The sequence below is a fragment of the Dermochelys coriacea genome, chromosome 25, assembly GCF_009764565.3.
Source record: "Dermochelys coriacea isolate rDerCor1 chromosome 25, rDerCor1.pri.v4, whole genome shotgun sequence".
Lineage (NCBI taxonomy): Eukaryota > Metazoa > Chordata > Testudines > Dermochelyidae > Dermochelys > Dermochelys coriacea.
The window spans coordinates 13,194,143-13,218,431 of record NC_050092.1 but is presented as its reverse complement, the minus strand read 5'-3'; the positions used below and the strand labels follow the sequence as shown (position 1 = coordinate 13,218,431).

Sequence of the window (24,289 nt, the reverse complement as noted above, 5' to 3'; positions counted from 1 at the left end):
TCAGGAATGCGCAGCTTGTTTAATGTTCTGCAAGGCCCACTGGGAAGCAGACTGGAGATGCTGTAAATGGCTCCTGTTATCTGGGGGGGACGGCTGGGAAAGCAAACAGGGCTGCTGGCAGCCGGGCAAGCAGAGGGGCTGCTGACTGGCAGGGAAACTGAAATGCAGCGGATTGCACAGCAAGCTCTGGAGAGCAGCCGTGCATGTTCATATCACACACTGCGGGGGAAGGGACCCTGAGTAGGAAGCCCAGGGCCGGGAGGGCAAGGGGCCCCATGGGGAGCAGACGCCCTAGGATGGGGAGTGCTGTGGCAGCTGGTGGGGTCTGGGGTGAGCCCAGGGGGCAGGCAGAAGGGCTCCTGAAAGAGAAACCTAGCGCAGAGGGGAAGCTGCGGGGTGGCTGCCCTGGGCCAAGCTGACAAAGGTCAGCAGCCCCTGCCCAGGTCACTGGGCTGGGGCCAGTCCCCAGAGACTCCAGGGGCAGCTGTTAGATCTGCGGCAGGGGCATCTGCCTGGCACTGGGGCAGGGGTGTGTGCCTGGCACCAGGGAATCATGGGGGATCCACTGCTTCCTCTCAGAGCCTGGGACTCCAATATCTCCTCTCCCCCCCCCCCTCGGGTGCTGGCTCCCTTCGGGGCAGGCCCCAAACCCTAAGAGAGACTGGGGAGGGGAGGTGCTAGGGAAGAAAGGAAGGTGGAAGAGAAGGATGAAGAGGGAGGGAGGTGGGTGGGTGTTAGGGAAGGATGAAGGGAGAGGGAGGCAGGTGCGAGGGAAGGGGGAAGAGAAGGGCAAAGGGGGAGGGAGGGAGTAGTGCAGGTGCTAGGGAAGGGAGGAGGGAGGGGGAAGAGGAGGACGAAGGGGGAAAACAAGGAGGGAGAGAGATGGGGGGGTACTAGGGAAGGAGGGAGGAGGAGGAAAGAGGGAAGAGGAGAACCAAAGGGGAAAAGAAGGAGGGAGGGAGGGAGGAAGGTGGGTGGGTGGAAGGAGGGAAAGGGGAGGAGAAGGTTGAAGGGGGAAGGAAGGAGAGAGGGAGGCGGGCCGGTGCTAGGGAAGAAGGAGGGAAGAGAAGGATGAAGGGGGGAGGGAGGCGGCCGGTGCTAGGGAAGGGGGAAGGAAGGAGGGAAGGGGGAGGAGAAGGATGAAAGGGGAGGGAGGCAGGTGGGTGGAAAGAGGAAAAGAAGGATGAAGGGGGGAGGGAGGGAGGCGGGCGGCCCGGTGCTAGGGAAGGAGGGAGGGAAAGAGAAGAGGAGGACGAAGGGGGGAGGGAGATGGATGGGGGGAAAGGGGAAGAGAAAGATAAGGGGGGAGGGAGGCGGCCCGGTGCTAGGGAAGGAAGGAGGGAAGGGGAAGAGGAGGACGAAGGGGCCGGGCAGGGGCGGTCCCGAGGAGGCAGCGGAAGGGGAGGAGGACCGCTGGGGAGGAGCATCGCGGCGGCGGCTGAGCCCAGCTCTTCGGGGAGGCCGGCGGAGGGGCCCGGTGGCTCCAGCCCCGCAGCAGCAGGCGGCGGAGCGGGGGGTGCCGGCCGCGCCACCCGCGATGTGGACGCAGCACCGGCGGCGGGGGGCCCCGTAGGGGCCGATCGCGGGGGGCGGGCGCGCCCCAGCCCTGCGGGGACCCGGCTCCGCGGGGCGCTCGGCCTCTGGCGAAGACTCCGGCCGGGGCAGCGGCTCGCCGGGGGCCCGGGGCCGACGGGGGTCGCGGGGGGATGCGCCCTTAGCCGCCCTCTGCGCGCTGCCCGGCGCGCCGCCCGGACCTGCGCCTGGCGAGCCCCCGCGCACCCGCCCCTGGCTGGCCAAAACTTGTTGGACTTGTTTTTCCGGCGCCGGCTGCTCCCCAGGTGGGGCTGGCCGAGCTGGGCTTGGGGGGCAGAGTAAAGGGGCTCGGGCCCAGCCTGCGTCTCTGGAATTTTCAACCCTCCTGCCCCAGCGCAGCCCCACGGACTAACGGGGCGGGTGGAGGGTCACAGCCCGGAGCCGGGCGGCTAGACCAGGCCGGAGTTACCCCCTGCGCCAAATAACCAGTAACTCGCTCGTTTTTGCTCTATTCTCCCCCCCGCCCCGATTTGTTTTTCCCATTGGAAGGCATCACTGTTTCCTCGGGCTGCCCCACGGAGATATGGCCATGGTGGCTGGAGGCTGGGGAGACCCGAATGGAGACACCAACGGGGTGGACAAGGGTTACCCCAGGACCTCCGAAGAGGACTCGGTGTCGCCCCAAGGTGGGGTGAGCGACCAGGAGCACGGGGACGAGGACAAGCCGGGCATCCAGGTGGACTGCACCGTGTGCGGGGACAAGTCCAGCGGGAAGCACTACGGGGTCTTCACCTGCGAGGGCTGCAAGAGCTTCTTTAAGCGGAGCATCCGGAGGAACCTGAGTTACACCTGCAGGTAGGGGCTCACCTGGATGCCCGCCTGCGGCCTGCTTGGATTCGACTGCTAGAATCAGAGAATCGTAGGCCTGGAAGGGACCTCGAGAGGTCATCTAGTCCAGTCCCTGCCCTCATGACAGGACCAAGTACTATCTAGACCCCATCCCTGACAGGTGTTTGTCTAACCTGCTCTTAAAACTCTCCAATGAGGGAGATTCCAGCAACCTCCCTTGCCCCAGGCCTGCCCCTTGTGTGGCCATTTACCCCAGTGCAAAATGGGCCCTGTTCTTGGCCTCTCATGTGGTCCCTTGCACTAGCGCCAGTGATGACACATGGTGCAGGGTGCCCTTGCAGGCTCTTCCTTGTGGTTAGATTTCCCGTCTCCAGCCAATGTGGCAGCTAATTAATTAATGGCTGTACGGTTCTCTGCAAACATGCAGCGGTTGTTGTTATGAATCATTATGTTCCCCAGGGCCTCAGCAGAGAGCAACCTTTTAAAAAACTTGATGTGGCAACTAATTGGAACGAAAAGCACAAATCCCAATGTGGTATGGAGCTCAGTTCTCCTCTTGCTCTGGTGTAGATCAGGAGTAACTCAAAATCAATAGGGTTGCCCTAACCAGTCAGTGGCCTTGACCCCTCTTAGAAGAAAAATACTTTTCAAGGCAGAGAAGTAAACACAAGGCAGATCTAGGTTTACATGCAGGTATGGTACTGTAACAGGCCCTAGGCGTTCTTACAAATCAAATTTTGCATAACGGTACTTGCTAAACCAGTAGATTCCATAAGATTGGCTACCTACCAGCCTGGGTACACAGTGATTTCCTCAGTATTGTATCTGAGTGCCTGTGTTAACAGAAATAATCATTCACAGTCCTGGTCATGGTGGAAGTCATGAGACTCAAACCTGATCAAAGAGCAAGTTGTGCTGCTGTATTTATCTTGCAGTTTCTGACCCACTCTGCTCTCAGTTCGCATGGCCCAGATTCAAACTCCTCTAAATACTGTTCAGTATCTCCTCTTATCTGGGGGTGAGCTTGATTTCCTCTTTATCCTCAGTTCTTAACAGCAGAAATACTGTCATGTGAAACTGACGTTATGAACCTTATGTGCGTGAAATTAATCTTGCAGCTGTTAAACTTTGTGTAATTTTTTTTGTCCCCTGCACTTTGTGTTTTGAAAGGTTGCGATATCCTAAAAACCTTCTGTATGTTGCCACCACTATGAATTCTGGGCCTGTGGGCACAACACATTCAGTGAACCTTTGCTATATCTCCGTCCTGTGACCCTGTTTCCCCAAATCATGATAATGATGCTTACCTACTTTGTAAAATGCTTTGAGATCTACTGATGAAAAGCACTAGATTCAAGAGCTAGGTATTCTTGTTACTTGAAGACTGGATATCATAGAATATCAGGGTTGGAAGGGACCTCAGGAGATCATCTAGTCCAACCGCCTGCTCACAGCAGGACCAATCCCCAATTTTTGCCCCAGATCCCTAAGTGGCCCCCTGTATCCTACTGAAAGTACCAGCATTCTGAATTACAGAGGGGACAAACGACAAATGCAAAGAATTTTTTTTTTTTTTTTGGCAAAGAAAGAAGATAAATGTCTTTTGTTGCTTAGTAGTTAGGTACAAATGTATTGAGAAAAGTAGCACATCGTTCCAGCTAGACCTTCACATCTGTAAATGTATTTTTTCGCCTCTTGGATCAGAGCATGTATTTATGGGTTAGCGTATTCGCTTTGCGCTCAGAGAAATGTAGGATGAAATAAAAACGTAGTTTCTTAGTATGCAGTTCCTAAGTGAGGGCATAGGCAATGCTTTCCCCGGGCAGTCCTGTACTGGGCTTCCTTAAAAGATTCACAGCAACATCAAGCCAAAATTGCTCTAATTTGAGTTTTAAAAACTGAGTTGGATGCAGTTTAGTTCTTGTACTAAATAATGACATGCCCTAATTACATAATTAGTACCATACACACCTCCTGTGTTCTCACATTTTCCTGTATAGCTACAGTGTGTCTAGGAGAACTTGCTAAGAACTCTTGCCTTTAAATACAACTATTTAAGTTTTAAAATGATATAAAAAGTGATTTTCTTTTAAAAAATATATTTTTTGGCCCTTACTGTAACTCGAGGCCTGGATTCTCAGCTGGTAGAGGTCAGTTTCACTCTATGAAGCTCAGGTTTTGGCCTGGGCTGTCTGAATGGAATTGGACCAAAAGCTTAGGTTTGTCTATAGTGAATTTCTAGCCCTCTTTACAGAAGGATTTGAGATACAAACAGTTTCTCAAGCTCCAGCCCAAACCACTGTAACGGAGCCCAGGGATGAAGATGTCATCTGATGTTTAGATTTATCGCTTCTCCACTAGAATAACTTTTGATCAGCAACACATTTTAAATGTGTTAAACACAGTGGTGAGGTTCAGGGTAAATTAATTCCAGTAGGAACAGTTGTCGAATCGTACGTGGCTCTTCTCTGGAGTCATGTAAAAATTAGGATATTCATGCTGGGATTCCAAGGTGTAACCAAATACTTTCACTCACACCGGCAACGGGTGGGATTTCTTTGCAGGTTGACTGGCCACCATGCATGGTTTACATTCCCCCCACCCCCCTGGCTTTTCACTTGATCATGCGTTATTTTGCTAGTGGTCCCCTTGCAAATATAAAGTCCAAACCAATCCTCTACTTCACTTGCATGCTTTTATTCCATCCTCATGTCTATGCCTCGTCCCCCTTGACAAATGAAGGGGCAAATTCTCAAACATTCAGCGTCCACGGGGGGGGGGGGTAGATTTTCCAAAGGGCTCAGCACCCAGCTGCTCCTGTTGTGATGCTTCCAGCCGTTTTTGTTCAAAAGACCTCTGCACCCAGTGCGCCGAGCGTCTTAGAAAATTTGGTTGCTTATTTTACTGCCTAAATGGGAGCAGAGCCCTTATGAAAATCAGGCCCCAAAGGGGCGACTGCCATGTCCTACTTACGCAGGAACAAAGCTCAAGGTAGCAATGTGCAAAATTATTTGAGAACAAGGGGTGGGAATTCATCCTAAATGCACATGATCAGATTTTGGGAGTATGTTAAAGCCTCCTTCCCACCTCACCATTTACATCTCTTAAATAAAACAGCACATTGTGTTCAGCAGTGAGCTGGGCAGCAAACATCTCTGGCTGAGGAAGGCCCACGATTCCAGACACTGGGTCAGTGCAGCTTCTGTTCTAGCTGACTGCTGTGTGCATGCTGGGTTTGGATCCTGGAGAGACTCTCCAGATAGCCTTCGCTCTTTGGAGAACAAAACCCTGGTTTTTGACCCCTAACATCCATTGCTTCACATCTCTGACTAGAAAATAGAAATGCATCCGATGAAGTGAGCTGTAGCTCACGAAAGCTTATGCTCTAATAAATTTGTTAGTCTCTAAGGTGCCACAAGTACTCCTTTTATTTTTGCGAATACAGACTAACACGGCTGCTACTCTGAAATCTGATCTCTGACTATGAGAACATGCTTCTCATACCGTGAATGTGATGGCAAACGGGGTTTGAGCACACAGAAAAGGGCTGCAGTGCTCAAGAGGCACGGGATGCTACGTTACGCCGAACTCCTCCTCCTGGCTTTGATTCAGCAAAACTCTTGAGCATGTGCTTAACTTTAAGTTTGTGAATCTGCTTATCTCTATACATCAAAACATTTAATGTGTGCAAGTCTCCTTGAAGTCGATAGAATTTCATAGCAGGCTTAGATGCTTTTCAGAATTGGGGACTGAAGGCTGTCATGGGGCTTAGGACCCCTGAATTATTAGTATTTACCATTGTTTTTAACCACTCCTGATCAGAGCAGCAGGGGCGGTTAGTTATGGGTTCTGTCTGTTTACTTCCCTGGTGGTTTTTCCTATTCACATCTTGTCTGGCGTTGATCCAAAATGCAAGGCCCAAAGTGACGAGGATGGGGATGCGTTTTCTCTCTCTCTCATCCTTGTTTGAACATGTGCTGGGCCTGTGAAGATGGGACCAGGGCTGGTAGCTTGGTTCCCCACCTCTGCTCTGCCTCAACCGCCCTTCGCTATCAGAGCGTCCTTGCCGAATCACTTACCTCTCCGTACAGTCTGTAAAATCGATCACGGCTGCCGGAAAGCGTCTGGGCGGGTTTGGGAAGCCTTGGGCCAGGTTGGGAGACCCTTACCCCCACTCGTGAGCGGTGACTGTCACGGGCCTGCTCCTAGCTGCAGAAAGGGGCTCACGATTGGCCCATAGTGCTTGAAAGCATTGTTACTCCTGGCTCTGCACAGCTCTCCATTGAGCCTTCTCTTATCCCTCTTCGGATCCTTCACCCTTCCTCTTCCTTGCGTCCCCTCCCTTACCCAGATGCTCTTTCCACCATTCATTCCTCCCCCCCCCCGGTGACCTTCCGCTCAAAGCTCCCTCAGGCCCAGATCCTCAACTGGTGCAAGACACACAACTCTTTTGAAGCCAGTGGAGCTAGACGGAGTCACGCCAGCTGAGGATCGCCCTGGGTCTGCACAGTCCGTCTGCTAAACGACACAGAAGCCAGTTCCCTGTTGCTCATCTGTTACATTTCGTTCTCAGTCTGCTTACGCTGGAAGTTCTTAGGGGCAGGGACCAGGCATTTGCAGAGCCTACCAAATATTGGGTGCCACCCCCACTACCAGTAACACTAGCAGAGGGGCAGTGCGTTGTCTAATGCCACGCTCGGTCCGTTTCAAAGGAGTCGTAGGCAGAGGGGGAATGGGCAAGCACTGGTTATTCCCCAGAGACTGGCTGGTTTGGGGGTACTGATTCTGCAGCAAGCTGGGTAAACGGGGGAGTGGGGAGGCAGCAGCAGGCCGGTGAACTGCTGACTCTTAGCTTTTGTCACCCAGGCCTGGTCTCCGTAGGACGTGCCCATTTTTTCAGTCTAGCTGCGCTGGTGCAGATGTGGTGTTTGCGGTCGTGGACCCCCACTGAAGACGGCGTGGGGGGGCCAGATCGTGAACTGGTGTCTGCGCTGCACTGATTTCAGTGGAGCGCCGACGGTTCAGGATCTGGCCTGGAGACTTTTGCCGCTGACTTCAGAGGGGCCGGCATTGTGCCTTCGGCATTAGCCCCTTCTCCAAAATGGAGTCACAATTGCACGGGGGCAGATAATGATTGAACCCTGCCTACCCTAGAGGTTTGCCCCCCGCGAAGCCAGGCAAATTGCCCATGTCGACAAGGCCTTAGGCAGAGCTCAACATGAGACCCATGGAAGTAAATCTGTAAGTGCTCAGTACCTGGGAAAGCAATCAACAAGCTTTAATGGGGCGGGGATTATTCACGTCCTGCTGCTGTTTACTTAGCAGGGCAGGTAAATGAGTAGTGTGCCCTGGGAAGAGAAGTGACCCCTTCGCCTCTGCGGCCTGGAAAGGGCTGAGATGTTCTCATAGGAAATAGCTGGAATTCTTCAAGCCTCTGGTGAAAGGGCTGGGAACAAAAGGAAAGCTGGCTCAGCTGTTTTCAGTTTAAACACCACTGCCCCCTCCTTAGTGCTGGGAAGGCAGAGCAGCGTGGGAGAGCAGCTCTTGCAGGGTGGGGGCTAGACCCTTTCCCCAGCCATGGATCCTGGGCACAGTTCACCCTGTGCAGATGGGTCAGTCCACGGACTAGCCCTCAGGCCCCAATTCTGGGAAAGCACTTGAGTGCTTATGCATAGCCCTGTGCTGGGCAGCGCCATTCTGAATAAAAATACTTTGCTTCAGGGGGGCCTAGGCCAAGTGCTGGGCCTCTGCCTAGGGGTGACTTTCAGCCAGGGGTTGCAGCCACTAGGGGCAGCTCTTGTTCCCCAGGAGAGCTGTTTGGCACAGCAGGGCCACGGACGGCAAGACGAAGTGTGCAGTGCCTGGCGCAACGGAGTCCCAGGTTCTGTAGAGGCCTCTAGGCCCAGCACTAATACAGTACAATGCTCTGCCTGGTCTGTCTCTCTAAAGTACTCCTCAGGCTCCCATTCCTGGAGGATCTGGGCCTTTTCAAATCTCTAATGTATTTAGCCTCTCAGCCCCCCCACCCCCCCAGTGTGGCAGGGCACTTTTATCTCCATTGGACAGGGAAACTGAGGCACAGAGAGATAACGTGACCTGCCCGAGGTCCCACAAAGGAGTCTGTGAGATAAACCCTCGTCTCGTGTCCTTTCCTCCTCCTCCTCCCCCGCTCTCCTCCCCAGTATTTAATTCAGAAAACACACTTCTCCTCTTGAGTCAGCATTTTCCTACCCCCTTGCAATGGCGTCTTGTTGTCTGATTTGCACACAGGTCGAACCGAGACTGTCAGATTGACCAGCACCACCGCAACCAGTGCCAGTACTGCCGCCTGAAGAAGTGCTTTCGTGTGGGCATGAGGAAAGAAGGTAATTCGGCCCACTGTTTTGCAAAAAAAAAAAACAAAAAACCCCTTCCGCGAATGGTGGAATCTGGCACTCGCTAGCCAGCCGAGCATTCCCCGGGCATAGAGGAGATCCCAGTGTGTGTGAGAGGTGTAGCTGGCTCCTGTGTCAACTGCCTCGCACACAAACAGTGCCGTAGGGGACATGGGATGGAGCGGTGCCATGCTGATTCCCAGCTGGCATATGTCCCCATGGGGTAGATAGACATGCTGGCTGCGCACGAGCTAGCATGCTAAAAATAGCAGCCTGGACATTACCGCATGGGTGGCTGCTAGAGTACAAGCCTGCCTATTTCCCCTGGGGCCAGAGCTGGGCTGGTTAGCCTGTTTACCTGGCTCGCTCCCAGCTGCAGGATGAATGTACCCCTAGAGACCAGAACAAGGGGACGTAACTTAGAGCAACCTCTGAGCTGCTCTATCTTACGCCAATAAGCTGTGGCCAATGAAAAGGCACTGTGAGAATCAGTGTAGAGTATATTTAGGTCTGTCCTTCCCAAAGTGCATTGGTGCTACAGGATCCATGCACGTTTGGGCTCTTGGGGCCGGCTTTTCAGAAAAGCTCAGCTCTCATTTGGGCATCGTAATAAGGCCCAGATTTGCAAGAGTTCTCAGCCCCCAGCGATTCCCATTGTGACGCTGCTGGCCAAATTTCCAAGAGACCTCCGCAGCCAGCAAGCATTCTTGAAAACCCATCCTCTTGGGTTGATGCCTAGTGGAAACCGAACTCTCTGGAAAGCCAGGCCCTAGGGGCACGAGTTAGAGCGCTGCTCCGGACCAGCTGGAATGCCAGTTCTTGAACTGCTGTTGCTTGGAAACAAGGAGGCAGGCTGGTAGTTAACCAGCACTGAGACGTGACTGTGCTGGAACTATTGGCTGGGATTTTATCAAGGCTTTAGGCTTCCAAAACCCACTGAAGTTCCAGGGGAGACCGGACAGTCAATAGGGCCCTTTGAAAATTCCAGCCATCTTCTGCATGGACCAGCACCGTGGGCAGTCAGTTACACGCCTCCTGGATGGGTAGTTTTCAAAGCGCAGAGGGCAGCTAGGTGCCCAACTCCCAGTGGACGTCTGTGGGATTTGAGTGCCTAAGACTTGTCTCTGCCTTTGAAAACCTCCCCCAGTATTTTTAAACACTGGTTGCTCCCAGCAACTAAACTAAACTCCTCCAATGTCAGGAAGGGACTAGGAATCAGCCACACCTCCCCGACCGGGGCTACCCCTGCTACGAAGGGGCTTGCCTGCTGGGGTAGGACCAGCGTAATGGCCCTGTCCTGCTTCCCACAGCAGCTCCCAGCCTACGGGCATGTTCCAGGAAGGAGCAGGCACTCTGCAATCCAGCTATTCTGGCCTCTCGGACGGGACCATTGGAGCCAGGGCAACAGTTACAGCAGTGCCCGGGGCTGCTCTAGTTTGAGCAAGTGGTCAAAAGGATCCCAGCATCCCCACAACCTAGGAAGTGCAAAGGTGGTATAAATTCCCACTCTTAGCCCCCCCCCCCCCCAAAGAGCTGTGCCTCCAGAGCTCTGACGGGGTCACAATCCGAACGAGTGCCTCTTGAGACGGGGATGAGGGAACAATCCCCCCAAAATGCACCACGCCCTGCCTCAGACAGAGTGGCTGCAGATTCTCCTTTTGTTTGGCTTTTAGAACTAGTAAATGCTGCTCACCAGCTGCCTAGAAAACCAGGTGAGTAAATGCTACAGCAGAGGAGATTGTTGCTGGATCAGATCCTGAAGCTGAGGCCCAGCCAAATGGCCTGTACATCCCAAGGCATGCACTTCCCCAAGATGTGACTGAACATGTTCTAGGGAGGATTAGAAACTCCAGGCCTGATCTCTTCTCTCCCGCCCCAGCTTCGCATGGGTGCAGTGGAATGTCTCCTGCTTTGTGTCGGCGGGAGCAGAGCTGCGGCCTCTGGGAAATAGGGTTAGATTTTTAATCAGTGTTAAAACCAGCCCTTGGGGGGCTGAGGGGGGTAGGTTAGGGGAGTCAGGAGCTCCCGGTTGCTTCTTTTAGTAAGTTACATTCCACCCCCTACAATTTATACCAGTTGAGGATTTTGCCCCCCCATGTATCTTTGATTACATGCCGGGGACTGCAGTTGGAGAGACTGAGCTAATACCTTTCTGCTGGTTTGATGCCAGCCAGACTCCTTTGAAGTCAGCGGAATTGCACCAAGGAAACACAGTCGAGGATTTGGCCCTTACCACAAGATCTTGTGGAGCGCACCTGCCACCCCAGGAGCCGGCCAGGAAATCTCTGTGCTGATTGTGGTATCTGGGAGCAGCCATTATTGTCACAGTGAAATCCCCGTCTCTGGGCAGAATACAAAGCCATTTCTGCTATTTCAGTCCGCCCTTGGGCGGATTGCGTACCAGACCGACAGGTGGTGTTTGTTTGGAAAGCCAAAGCCTTGGCTAGATTCGGTGACTCACCTGGAGCCTTGTACCAGACCACCTGACCTAGCAGCTTTAAAGGTCGCAGATGGAAACCGAGACAAACTTAGAATAATCCTTTGCAGTTCCAATATTGACTCAGTTATGCAAATTTCTGTGGCAATGTATCGGCGGGAGTGGGGGGTGCGTGTATGGCATAGCAGATGGCGTTGGCGGCTGTTCTCTTTATCTTGGGCATCGTGTTGCATTGAGAGTAGAACCCAGAACATTTTAAAGCATTTCTTGAGTCAGTTTCCCAACTTTCCAGAGCTGGAAAGCAGAAGAATCCTCGTGGCTCAGCACCCTCTCTCCTCCCCTTAACGCAGGGGCCCCGCTTCGATCAGGATATCAGATATCACGCACGTGACTTTACTGGCAAGCACGGAGCCTTAAGTCATGACAGGCAACATGCACCTTGTCTCCAAACCTTTCGCCTATGCTGACAACCCACAGACACGGGGAGGGAAGGGATGCCGTGCCGTGCTTTCATGCGCAGTCAAGGAGCCAGTCAGTGGCAAGCTTAGCAAACCCTTTCCCACAGTACGCCATTGGCTGATGGCATCATTGCCATAAGATAGCACTGATGTCAGAATGGAGCCGAGTGGTTTTTAACTGAGACAGAACATTCTGTGGAGAATGAGAATATCCAAAGTTGTTATAGGAAGCCTTAAAAATAACCAAGAGCTTTGGAGTGGTTATAAATCCTCATGCTTCAGGGCATAAACCAATGGAGGTGAGGAAGGAATTTCCCCAGATTATCCCATAACTGTCCACTGCAGGGGTTCTTGTGCCTTCCTTTGAAGCAGCTTGTTTTGGCCACTGTCGGAAGCTACTGGACTAAATGGACCATGGGTCTGATCCAGTCTGGCCATTCCTAGGTTTGCAATCTTCATTTGAACAAAAAAGTTCAGGCCAGAGTTTTCAGAAGTGGCCACTCATTCAGGGTGCTCGACTTGAGACCCTGGCTGCCTGATTTTTCAAAGGGGCTGCTGCCATTGTTGCTCCATGAAGTCTGAAAGCAGAGCTGGCCGGACAGGATGGCTAGCTGCAAGGTTTCACTAAGGCCTTGGGGGTTGCTTGGGAAGGGAGTGACAAGAAACAGAGTTGTGCTGGGAAGAGCTGACAAGGGTTTTGAGCAGCAATGCTGGCAGAGATTTGCATAAGGGGAACCTAGGACACTAGAGACCTGCTTAGAGTAGCAAGTGCGAACCCCCATCAGGGATCAAAGCTGTATTGTAGGAGGTACCGTACAAACCAACGAAGACCACAGTCCCTATCCCAGATTCCCCAGCCACCCTGCTCCTTGTGCCATTGTTGACGCCAGTGAAAAGCGAAACGCTAGTTAAACACTATGAATGTTCCTCGGTGGCATTTCACACGCAATTTGTCTTGGTGTCAGACCACAAGGTGCAAGGCTGGGGCACGAGGTGTCAGAGGGTGTGATGAGAGGCAGGGTCAGGGAAGGACGGGTAACAGCATGAACAGCGTTTAGCAGACTCTGGAGACATGAGTTTTAAATTCACCACTTGCTTTTTTGCTTGATGTCAGGCAGTATTTGTATTTAATAGTCTCTAGTTCTTCTCTAGCGCTTTTCATCTCGACCTCAAAGTGCTTTACGTGGGAGCATTCACCCCCTCTGTGAAATGGGGAAACCAAGGCACAGAGCAGGGCAGTGACATCCCCAAGTTCTCCCAGCAGGCCAGGGGCTGCTGGGACTAGAACGAGAGGAACAAGAAATTCTTCGCTCCTCTACTGAAGCTCTTCGATGCTCAGAGCCATGTTTCCACTGGCACTCAGTAAGATTGGGTGCCTCTGCTGGCCAGATTCCCAGCTGGCATAAATCAGGAGGGAGCCAATTGCATCTGATTTTCAGAGGTGCCATGAAATTAACACCTCCTGCCTAACGCAACTGCTTGCCGTCGCTTTCCTTTTTCACGGCATCCCTTCCCTCCCCGTGTCTGTGGGTTGTCAGCATAGGCGAAAGGTTTGGAGACAAGGTGCATGTTGCCTGTCATGACTTAAGGCTCCGTGCTTGCCAGTAAAGTCACGTGCGTGATATCTGTTAACATTGCGAGAGCAACTGTGCGCCGGGCCCCAGTGTGCAGCGACACTCAGTGGATTTCAGGCTGTGCTCAAGGTAACAGATTTAGGCCCTGAGTTAGCAAAACACTTACACACACACTTGAGTCATTTACACTGCTTAAGTGAATCGGGGCCACAGGACAGATCCTCTGCCGGTGTAAATGGGTGTGGCCCCTCCGGGGATCTGACCCAACAACCAGACGGGTGAGTGAAGTGCCCATGCTGGCCTGTCTTGCAAGCTTCAAATGCTTAGATCTCCCCGGGCTGGAAGTTGGGGGTGGGGGAGTTTCAGCTACTTTTGTGGGACCGAAGTCCATTCTTGATGCTCTTGACAAGGCTCCCTGGGCCATTCCCACTAGAAAGGGTCCAGCACTTGCCACTTAGCTGTGTAAAGTTGGATGCTTAGATAAGCATCCTGGTTTGCGGCGGTGCTCCACTGAGCCCAATGGTATTTGCTCAATGCACACTGGACTGGGATTCAGGAGATCTAGGTTCTCTCTTCCTGACTCTGCCACTGGTCTGCTGGGTGACCTTGGGCAAGTCCTTTCCCCTCCCCGTGCCTCAGTTTCTCCATGTGACGCACTTTGAGCTCTATTGATGTAAAGTACTAGGCAGTAGTATTTAAGCTGCCTAAGTATGGATTTAGGCCCCTAACTTTTAAGTACTCAAGCTTGAAAATCACAACCATTGTTCTGGTCAGATTCCACCTTGCTGTGGGCAAAGATCGAGGGCGGTGGGATCCCTCTGTGGTTCGGCTAGGCAGACCGTATTTGCTGCTCCACAGGCGGTGGCAGAAATGTAAATAGCACAGGAAAGAGATATTAGGAGCAGGACATAATTTCCTCCTTCCAGGCAAGTTGGGAAAGCATTGTTGTCACTTACAATGATTTAGAGCTCTAATTTAAGTGCTGCAAGAACAGCCCATAAATTAATTACTGGGGGCTGAGCAAACAGTGGATGCTAACGGGGGCTGAAAAATAGCTTTCTTAGCATGCAGTTAGGAAGAGGAGCACTTCCAGGGTTAACAAGTTCACTGAAGATGTATGTTTCCAATGCAGAGAAATGACCTTGGCTAGCCATCATCTCACTACAGAACAAAATGGGGGAGCGGGCGGGGGGATTAGAAGCTTCACGTGACTGCTTGGAGATTAGAAACCTGGGTTTAGTGCAGTTTGGAATCCTGCCTGCTAATGGAGAAGAAATCAGCTGTCCCAGAGGCTAAGATAATCTGCAGATTGATCCTGGGTTTCCTTAACCCTCTTGCAAGCCCCCATGTGGTGCTGATCTCCTTGTTCGTCTCTGGAGGCTCCTTGCCCTTAACCCCAGCAGTGCTCCTTGCTTTTGGTCTAGCACTTGTGCTAAAACCAGACCTATCACCAAAGCTTTAAATGCTCTAGAAGAGACGTGGGGCCCTGTATCTGTCAGCCAGAGCCATTCAATGCCCTAGGCTATAGGCCCTAGCTCAGTTGCTTATCTCTGGGGTTAGGCATTAGTTTACAGCTAATTAGGAGTAATTAGGCAGTGTGGGAGAGGTGATATCACCAAGGTGCTAAGGAGGTTTATCTTATTTTCAGATAAATATTTCTAGTGTGTGTAACTGGCCAGGTATGCATCATGTACCTCTCCAAGGGCTGGATAACAACCTGCTACTGATACCAGTTAATGGAGTGGCCCTTTGAGCTTTGAGGCCTGGGCTGTGGAGCTGAAGGTTTGAGGCGCCCACTCTGCTGGCAACCTGGTCCTTACACAAGGCGTTTACAGTTCTGTCCAAATTGATTCTAATGAGGCCCAGTGGACAGAGCATTGCTCTGGGAGTCCAGCTCTGCCACGGAATTGCTGGGTGACTGTGGCCAAGTCGCTGCCCTGCTCTGTGCCTCAGTTTCCCCTCCCACCCATTGCCTGTTCAGACTCTGAGGCAGGGCCCGTCCTGGATTGGATACATGTACATGCCGCTCCAAGCCTGCCAGGCCCTGATCTCTGCTGGGGCTTCTAGACGCTACCGTAATACTAATAACAGCAACCGTCTCATTTTGTAGCCACTTGCGGCCTCTGTGATGGGGACGTCGGCCCCAGTGTAGACCCAGCTGGACTAAACGCTACGTTGCGATGGTAGTGACAGCATGTGACGTTGCCTCGTGGGATCTAATCTCTCCTCTCGCTCCCTTTCCAGCTGTCCAGAGAGGCAGGATCCCGCCCACTCACTCCAGCACCAGCCCGAACGCCATGCCCAGCGGGGAGTATTACAACGGGCAGCCAGTCTCGGAACTCATCTCCCAGTTGCTCCGGGCGGAGCCCTACCCGACTGCCCGCTACGGCTCGCAGTACGCCCAGCAAGGCAGCGTGATGGGTATCGACAACATCTGCGAGCTGGCGGCCAGGCTGCTGTTCAGCACGGTGGAGTGGGCCCGGAACATCCCTTTCTTCCCAGAACTGCCGGTCTCCGACCAGGTGGCCTTGCTGCGTCTGAGCTGGAGCGAGCTGTTCGTCCTTAATGCTGCGCAGTCGGCGCTGCCACTGCACATGGCCCCCCTGCTGGCTGCGGCTGGATTCCACGCCTCCCCCATGTCCGCAGAGCGCGTGGTGTCCTTCATGGACCAGATCCGGATATTTCAGGATCAGGTGGAAAAACTGAACAGGCTGCAAGTGGATTCTGCTGAATACAGCTGCCTGAAGGCCATCGCCCTCTTCACGCCAGGTGAGTGGCTGTTGCATGCTAATCTTCGTGACCATGTCCTGGCTACGGGCCCCAGCTGAGCTCAGGCCTTGCTGCTGCACAGACACAAAGAGCCAGGCCCTGCTCCCAAAAGGCTACAGGCTAAATAGACAAAGGAAGGATCAGTATCCCCATTTTACAGGTGGGAAACTGAGGCAGGGAGAGATGAAAAGGCAGGTTTTTAAAGGTATTTAGGCACCTAAGGGTGCAACTGGCTGCTAGTGAGATTTTCAAAAGCAGCTAGGGACCCAAGTCCATCAGTACCTTTAAAACGCTGGCCCAAAGTGACTTGCCCCAGGCCCTCAGGAAGCCTTTGCACTGTACGACCTTAGAGCAAAGCCATGGAGTTGTAATTAACAGATATCTAGAGAACAAGGATGATCCAGTGTTTCGGGTGCTCGAGACCTGGCTTCCATTCCCTCCTCCGCCACTGACCTTCCTGCGTGACAATAGGCAAGTCACTTAGGGCTAGCCAGGCTTCGTCCCTCGGTTCTGTACAATGGGGATAGTAGCACTGCCCGGGGGCGTTGTGAGGATAAAGATGCTAAAGATGGTGAGGGGACAGGGTGTACGCCATAGAAATAATGTCCATCTAGCCAAATTAACGCATGGGGGAGGCAAGCGGGTGGGTAGGTTCTTGGAGTTCTGCTGGGTGTTGCAGCTCTCCCCACAGCTTGGTGCAAAGTGACCCTAATTTACTGACCTTCAGGACACGCTGCCCAGCCCATTTCTTCCCCCTGGCTGTGCACGACATGGGAATGCCCTGGTGACTGGCACAGCTGGCATTTGCCAAAGGATTTAAGGAAGTTCTCTGTCCTGCTTCCTCCAGCACTCAGTAGGATTTGGTTGCCTGACTTCTTTGGAGAAATCCCAGCCCAGGCCTTTGGGTGCTCAGCTGTTGGTTGCCCAAGGAGTGGTCTCGTGTGTGTTTGTGTGTATGTGCACGGGTGGTTTCAGAGCGCAGCCTTTGCAGTGAATGCTTACTAGACACAACTAAAGATTGTGTCCGTGAGCTGGTGTGTCACATGATGTGCACCTGGTGCTGCTGCCTTTTCTACTGATGTCATCTCCTGGTACCAAAAAGACAGCGCTGAAGCCTGGGATTTGCGAAGTAACCTAAGTGCTTCAAACCCCCAGGGTAAAATTTTCCAAAAAGCAACTAAGTCACTTAGGAACCTCAGTCATGTCTGGTTTCGACAGGGTTTAGGGGTAAAACTTTCAAAAGTACCTAACTCTTGTGTTTCAGTGGGATTTGGGTGCCTAATTCCCATAGGCTCCAGCCTAAAGGTAGCGACTCCCAGGCACATCCTGTGAGCAAGGTGACTTTCCCACAGGGGGAGATGCTCCATGAGATGCACGTAGTGTTAAAGCTCCGGATATGTCAATCGGAACTGGTTAACTTTATAAGATAAATTAAAGATCCTTTGCCCTAAGAATGGAAAAACTTGTATCTGTTAATACTGCAGCACAGCGCAAAATGTATGTCCCTTTAAGAGCCATTCCAACCTTCAGCCAAGCTAGCAATCCGGTTGGCCTATGTATGCACTGCAGTAGTAACAAGGCACAATCCCATGGGTTCCTAGCTCCCGAGGGGGGGCAAGCAGAGAAACCTGGCTATCTAACACTGCCTGGCTTGCGGGCTCTTCCTCCTTTCTAAAGAGAGAGAGGGGGGAAAAAAAAAAAAAGACAGGCTGGGTCCTTTAAAGGATGTGCCAGCGTGGGGTTCTAATTTCATCACCAATTGTAGCTCGTCGGCCAATCAGCTCGCTCTCCTGCCCACTGCCAGCTAACGAGATGAAGCAACTTTCCGTCCTCTCACAAATCAAATACTCCGGGTTGGCTTTTCTGGCTTGTAGCATTTATATTAAAAATCCATTCGCGCCATCTCCTTGTGGTTGGATTAAGCACCTGCAGGGTTTTGTTTTGTTTTGTTTTTTTGTTTTGATAAGAGTCCATTTGCATAGGGGCCAGACAGTAAAATGTTTGGCTTGCAATAGTGGGACATGCGCGCGCGCCAGGCGTCTAATGCCGCGTTGCATGGATAGCTACAGAAAGCCAGTGATTTGATTTAATTTGGAAACGTGACAGGAAGGTCAAGGTAGCCAAAGATGCAGGATGGGAGTGGGAGGGGAGGAGAAAAGGATGTTCTAGGACTTGTCCTGACTGGATGGCCATCGCCATGTGACAGACGGGCACTGGCAGGCCATGGCTTGATGCCTTTCCACCTCCATTTAACATGGCAGTGCTGCCGTGTTTTTAAAATATCTGGGCAGGCAGATACCCCTGCCACGAGCTGCTGGATGGTTAATAAAATAGAAGCCCGGCTGTGTTTCTGCGTCAGTTGGCAGGGTGAATTGCTCCTACTTGGAGACTGGCTGCAGGGAACAAACGAAAGCTGCTGATGCAGGGTTGGCAGGCTCTGCCCGGCTACATGATTGCGTTTGTGGCATCTCAGGGCTCCTGTGCCAATGCAGCCTGCAGTGGGAAAAGCGGGTCTACCCTGGGTTTACACTGAAACCAATCTACACCCTCACGCTAAGGCTTCCCATGGAGCATTTTTGCAACCGTGTTGCCCACAAGGGCGATATTGTGCCAGAAGTGGGGGCCAGGCCGGGCCGGGGAGGTTTAGCCTCTTGTGTTCATTTGAGGAAGCTTTGCTCCTACTGGCAGATTACAGTGCTAATCCCTTGCTTTATAGAGGGCTTTCCATCGGAGCGCAGTATAGTTATTCCCATTGTATAGATAGGAAAACTGAGGCACATGGGAGGGGGTGTGAGTTGCCCAAGGTCACTGAGTGGGTCCAATGGCAAAACTAGAAATCGACACCCAGGTCCCTTACACCCCAAGAGGGTGTTCTGTCCACTAGGCCATGCTGTCTGCCAGTCCAGGCACAGATTCTGGCCCTTCTGTAGCTAAGGGAGGGATGGGAATGGAAGAGCCTGCTAAAGGACCTCGCTGGGTTAATCCAGCTCTCCTAGGAAGTGCTTAGATCCGAGCGCGATGGAAGCCCTAAGGTAGGTAGGTATTAGGCTACCGTGGCCTGCCGTGCTTGTGTTCCTGGTCCTGCACTGGTGGCCCCTGGGCTGGGTGGGCTGCATGCCACAGGCTTGGTTCATCTCTCCTGCACCTGGCAGAGCAGGAGGGTTTTGCTCTGGTGTGAGTGGCCGCAGAAGGTGCAGGGTGATAGATGAACTGGCCATCGCGGGGCCTTCTGGGCCATGGAGGTGGGAGCGCCAGTAATCGCCCTGTTGCTCCAGTCATGGCCGACCATCTCTCCAGGCGGTGCCGGTCCCCCAGGAGCGTTAGCGGTGGTGCTGGCTTGGATATGGGGTACCTGTGAGCCATGTGATGGCCTGTGTTACATGCACTGTCAGAGGAGAGGATCTAATAGTCCTGCCCGGCCTTCTCATCTCGGAAGTGGAGCAGGACCATGTGTCGGCGTTTGCACAGCCCTTAGCACGGTGTGGGGGATATCCAGAGCTGTGCAATCTCTGTTCCCTGTTAACAATTCTCCCCCCCCTGCCTTTTGCAGATGCCTGCGGCCTCTCGGACCCTGCCCACGTGGAGAGCTTGCAAGAGAAAGCTCAGGTGGCCCTGACAGAGTACGTCCGTGCCCAGTACCCATCTCAGCCCCAGCGCTTTGGCAGACTCCTGCTGCGGCTCCCGGCACTCCGGGCGGTGCCGGCTTCGCTCATCTCTCAGCTCTTCTTTATGAGACTGGTGGGGAAGACACCCATCGAAACACTAATTAGGGACATGCTGCTGTCTGGGAGCACGTTCAACTGGCCTTACGGGACGGGGCAATAGGAGATAGCGGGAATTCTCCCCTCGCGGTCCCAGACGCAGCTCGGGAACCCCAGCCCGTTCCACCAGAAACCCTTCCTAGCTGGGCCCTTTACTGAGCGGTTCCTGCGAGACCAGAGGCTCAGGCCTGCGAGGTTCTTTTCCAGGCCGGAGTCCCAGACAGTGCGATCCCCCACCCACGTGGCAACGTTAGCTAGCGCCTCGCCCGGGTGTTGCACACGGAACCCCCTCCCCACTCATGGAGTGGGTTAGCAAAGGGATGGAGCCATTTACTTTTCTGGGATGACTTTTCAGAGCGTGACAGCAGATGGCTCTGGACAGGTGACGACTGGAATCGAACAACAGGCGGGTCGTACGGTCGGGATTTGAACTTTTATTTTTTCCTTATTTAGAAAAACCTCTCTGAAGGCAAGACAGGCTTGAACTCCCATCCCTGGGGTACCGGACAACAGAGATGGGAAATGACTGTGGGCTATTCTGCTGCTCTGCCCGTTGCCTCTGAGCCAGTCCAGGGTGCCCGGGGCTGCCGGCCTCTCTCTCCTGCCCCCCCCGTCCCCCCCATCTGCCTTTTGCACGCAAGCTAAATGACAGATGTCAGGTAAAATAGCCAGCAACTGTCTCTGGCAAGAGCGTTTTGAGCCCTAGGAACTAGGTCGGGAGGAGAGCCCGGCGCCTGGCCCCTAGCCAATGGCAGACGACTCTAGGGAATAACAGAACTGCCCAGTGTCAGGCGGGATAAAATAACCGAGTTTGGGAAGGGAGATAAAGCCATACCCTCCAGGGATGAGCCAGTGTGTGTTGGGGGACAGGGGGAGGGAAAGGAAGAAGTGGGGGGTCATGTTAGGCCTTCGTGTGGGTTCTTGCATCATCTCCGCTTTCAAGGCCCAAGGGATCGTTCCGCCCTATCTGAGCGGCAGCCCCCAGGCCCCATGCTGTCACCCAGTCACGCCTGCATCTAGCGCAACAGCTAGGGAGAACCTAGGTGCTGGCCACGGGCTACTGGGCTAGAAGGGCCGCAGGTCAGATCCAGTCTGGCCTTCCATGGGGGAAGAGCTCCCGGGACTGGGCGCTCCAGTGCTTGGACCTGCCTGCTTCCCTCAACCCTCCGCAGGCAACGACGCTTCCCTGCTGTTCAGCCCGAATTCACCTTGGCTCTAGCTACACGATGCCTGGCCTGGCGTGGAGACAGTAGGTGAAGGGGAGGCATTTCCTATATTACAGATGACCTCCCCCGCATTCATTTCACCACTCTATATTTGACATCTCCCAGCTCAGCTCAAGCCAGTCCCTCTCCGCCTGTGATCCTGTCGAGGAAAATTAGCAGCTGCTTTACACCGCAGACCCTTATATACAGGAAACAGTGTCTCCCCCCTTTCCTTTTTTTCAGGCATACAGCTGTTTCCCTCTCCTAATTCTGCTGAGCCTTTGAGGAGCGGTAGTGAGCTCTTAAATTGCTTGAAGGCTGCCAACATCTGAAATGGAAGGGAGGGGACCAAGAGGCAGAATCTCTGCATGGCAAAATAAAAAGCAGACAGCAATTATTAAATCCAGGACAAGTAGTGGGTAAATCACTCTTTGCAAGGGCAGGGCTGGCCAGATTCAGGGTTATGTGCTAAACTGGTAAGTGGGGCATGGTTTATTTGTCCTATTAAAAAAAAAAAAAAAAAAAAAAAAAAAGATCCTGTTCTTGTTGCAATTGCTGGTACACTTGGGAATTGCTGTTGCAGAAAAGAACCTAGCATGGGGGGTCAATGCAAAGTGAGGCAGATCTGGGGCAGACCTCGTTCCTGGAACCGTGTGGCCTCAGCCCCACTAGCATAGCTGCTCCCCGGTGATGCAAGCCTGAGTATCCTTGTTTAAACAGGCTCGGCACAGACATCCTATCTCTGTGTAAGCAAAAGAAAGCTAGATGGGCGGAGGACTTTTTATTTAGATTAAGTCCTGATTCTAAACCCATTAACTGAAGTCAATGCAGATGTTCCTTTTACGAAGGGGTGCTCTGTTTGGAGGGGAGTGGGGAAGGCACTGGCCTTTGACCATATGGGCTGGGGTGGGAATGAGCTGCCTGGATTTTGAATACTTGCCTCCCCCCCTTCAGAATATATTGCAGGAGACTTTTCAGCACAGCAGCCGCACAAATCTTTGATTCAGCTCCCCTAAAAACTTCCAAGGAATGATCTCATTTCCGTCTCTGAGGAAAGAGGAGTGTGAAAACGGATCTCCATTAAACACACTAGCACCCACTGGTTTTTAAAGGCCGGAGAAACAGCTGCTTTGCAGCCACCTTGCGGATTCACTTTGCCTGGAGTTAAGCCATGGATGCAAGGTGCCTGGGAGATACGAAGCGCTAAATATTATTATTACACATTCATGTTGCTGCTCCGAAGCGCTCTCCTACTGTGGAGGCGAATAGGACCCTGAACCTGCATTTTCCAAGCGTGACTAGGGATTCTGGGGTGTCCAATGTGAGACACCTCAAAGGGGCATGACTTTCAGAAAGCAGCTCTGAAAGCATGGCCCCCTTTGAGGGCATCCAGAAACAGTGGCACCCAAAATCTCTAGTTGCTCTTGAAAAAAATGAGGCCGTGGATTCTGCTGTTCTATGCAAAGAGCCTTAACACTAAACCTGATTGCACTTAATCCCCGAGAGCAGGGGCGTTTTGGTCACCCAGGGGCATTGTGGGATATTATCATGTGTGGCAAAACCAGCTCAGAGCGCCAATACTTGAAATTTTCAAGTAAGGTTTGGTGCCATAAAGAGATTTTTCTGTTCAGAAATAAGAACCAGACGCGTCGCTGAATCCTGCGTGGGCAGCGACGTCCCAGTCCGGGTCCCTAAGGGGCTGGGAAACTAACTTTTCCCTCCGTCACCAAAGCAGTGTGTTACTGCTGCTGTTGGACTGATTGTCTCCAGGTCTAAGTGCCGGGGCAGCACGCCTGCAAAGACCCCCTTAGAAAAGGGCTCAGCCAAAGAATCACAATAATAAAAGTGTGTTTCATGCTTCTGTGCGGTGCCTTCTTCTGGAATAGACTTTACTGGACCCAATAGCACAATCTGGACTCCGTATTCCCTGCTAGGGGCTAGACTGGGTATAGGCCATGGCTGCTCCTGCTGCCTGAGCTCCTGGCAGTGGGCCCAGGTACTTCTCTGCCTTCACTAGTTAGATTCCACTGTAATTTCCCAAGTGGCACATGTCAACAATCTTGCGTCCGACACTCTCAGGCAGCGGGGAACTTGCTCTGCTTACCTGGGAATTGTGATGATCAATGGCAATATTGTTTTGTTGGGTTGTGTGCGCGTGCGGGCGGGTAAATCACTGTTTCCCAACATTTACCAATACAAATCTAACCTTTCCATGCCTACGCACGGAGAGGAATTGAGCTGCTAGGGCCAGGGCTGGTGTCACAGTAGCGTTCTATATTATAGGGCCCCCAAACCTCTTACTCCCCCAGCCAATGGTCTCTGGGCCTCTGTGCTGTGGCTGGGTTTTAACATGATGATCAATCTAGTTCCATAAATCAGTGCCCCGGATTAGCCTCTCTGTGTAGCCCACCCTGTCTGTAAAGGGGTTTGGGCCTAATTCACCACTACACCTTGCGCAGGCTCTGATACCAGTGGGATGTAGGTGTAAAACAACTTTTAAGGGGGTATAAAATCCTCCCTACTTTGCCCTTGTGTAAACGTGCACACGAGGTGCAGGGCCATCGAAAAGACAAGTCAAGTCCATTTAATGCAACCATTATATGTAGGTGTCTGAGGGAGGGTGACAAGACCCTCCCCCAGACACACGCTTTCTTGCACTTAATTCAGTGGTGTAATCGTACTGGTGACTAAATCATAACATGTACCTGGGGTCTTTGCAGTAAAATTAGTCAAAGATGGAGGATTAAAATGCAGGCAGGGTTCAGGCTCCCAATTCCTTCAGTGGGATTAGGACTAAAGCTACTTTTCCATCTGGAAAGCCATCTGGGCAAGAAGGGTCCTTGGCTTTTAAGTAATTTAAAGAAAATAATTCACGCGGCAAGCAGCTCAAAGCCCTTCACGCACCGCCATGCCCCGGCAGCCGGGTCTGGGGTGGAACACAGCAGCAGTTTCACAGTGTAGAACAGCTTTAGGACATGGAGAATGAAGTGCAGCAGCTTGAGGAGGGCTCTGGCTGGCAAACCCAGAGCCCTGTTCATGTGAGAGGGGGTGGGGGTGGGAGTGTGTGTGTGATAGGCACACAGGGGAAAGGCCCTTGGAGTCAGGTGAGCAGAGCACCTCGTGCAACCAAGGGGTTTTCAGCTGGGGTGGGGGATTCAATCCAGGGGCTCAGGCTTGCACCAAGAACTGCAGGGCTGACCCTTGGGTCCATACAGAGCCCCAGTGATTTCAGCTGAGAGCCAGCCCCGTGGATTGCAGTGCCACTGCACACTGCATACCATCACAACCCCCAAGATACAGTAGCCCACCCCCCATTCAACGAGCCCATG

The 24,289-nt window shown here is 52.7% G+C and overlaps 1 protein-coding gene across 3 annotated transcripts; it reads left to right on the top strand.

Annotated features, from left to right (window-relative positions):
• The first annotated feature begins 1,381 nt into the window (after positions 1–1,381).
• On the top strand, positions 1,382–22,821 carry NR2F6 (nuclear receptor subfamily 2 group F member 6). 3 transcript variants are annotated; one of them, XM_043502876.1, is made up of 6 exons: positions 1,382–2,021; positions 2,083–2,388; positions 8,653–8,747; positions 10,430–10,468; positions 15,470–15,994; positions 19,545–22,821. In XM_043502876.1, the coding sequence occupies exons 2-6, from the start codon at positions 2,117–2,119 to the stop codon at positions 19,817–19,819; spliced, it is 1,206 nt and encodes a 401-aa protein (XP_043358811.1). In that variant the 5' UTR covers positions 1,382–2,021; positions 2,083–2,116; the 3' UTR covers positions 19,820–22,821. The 3 variants fall into 3 exon arrangements, with proteins under 3 accessions (XP_043358811.1, XP_043358812.1, XP_038240077.1); XM_043502877.1 differs by lacking the exon at positions 10,430–10,468 and having other exon boundaries at positions 1,387–2,021; XM_038384149.2 differs by lacking the exon at positions 10,430–10,468 and having other exon boundaries at positions 1,388–2,388.
• The last annotated feature ends 1,468 nt before the right edge of the window (positions 22,822–24,289 follow it).

Excerpts from the sequence above, each read along its gene's own strand:
- NR2F6 (XM_043502876.1), top strand. The coding sequence starts at position 2,117 with ATGGCCATGGTGGCTGGAGGCTGGGGAGACCCGAATGGAGACACCAAC. Across the intron at positions 10,469-15,469 it reads CCAGCTGCCTAGAAAACCAG|CTGTCCAGAGAGGCAGGATC; the intron begins GTGAGTAAATGC and ends CTCCCTTTCCAG. Across the intron at positions 15,995-19,544 it reads CATCGCCCTCTTCACGCCAG|ATGCCTGCGGCCTCTCGGAC; the intron begins GTGAGTGGCTGT and ends TGCCTTTTGCAG.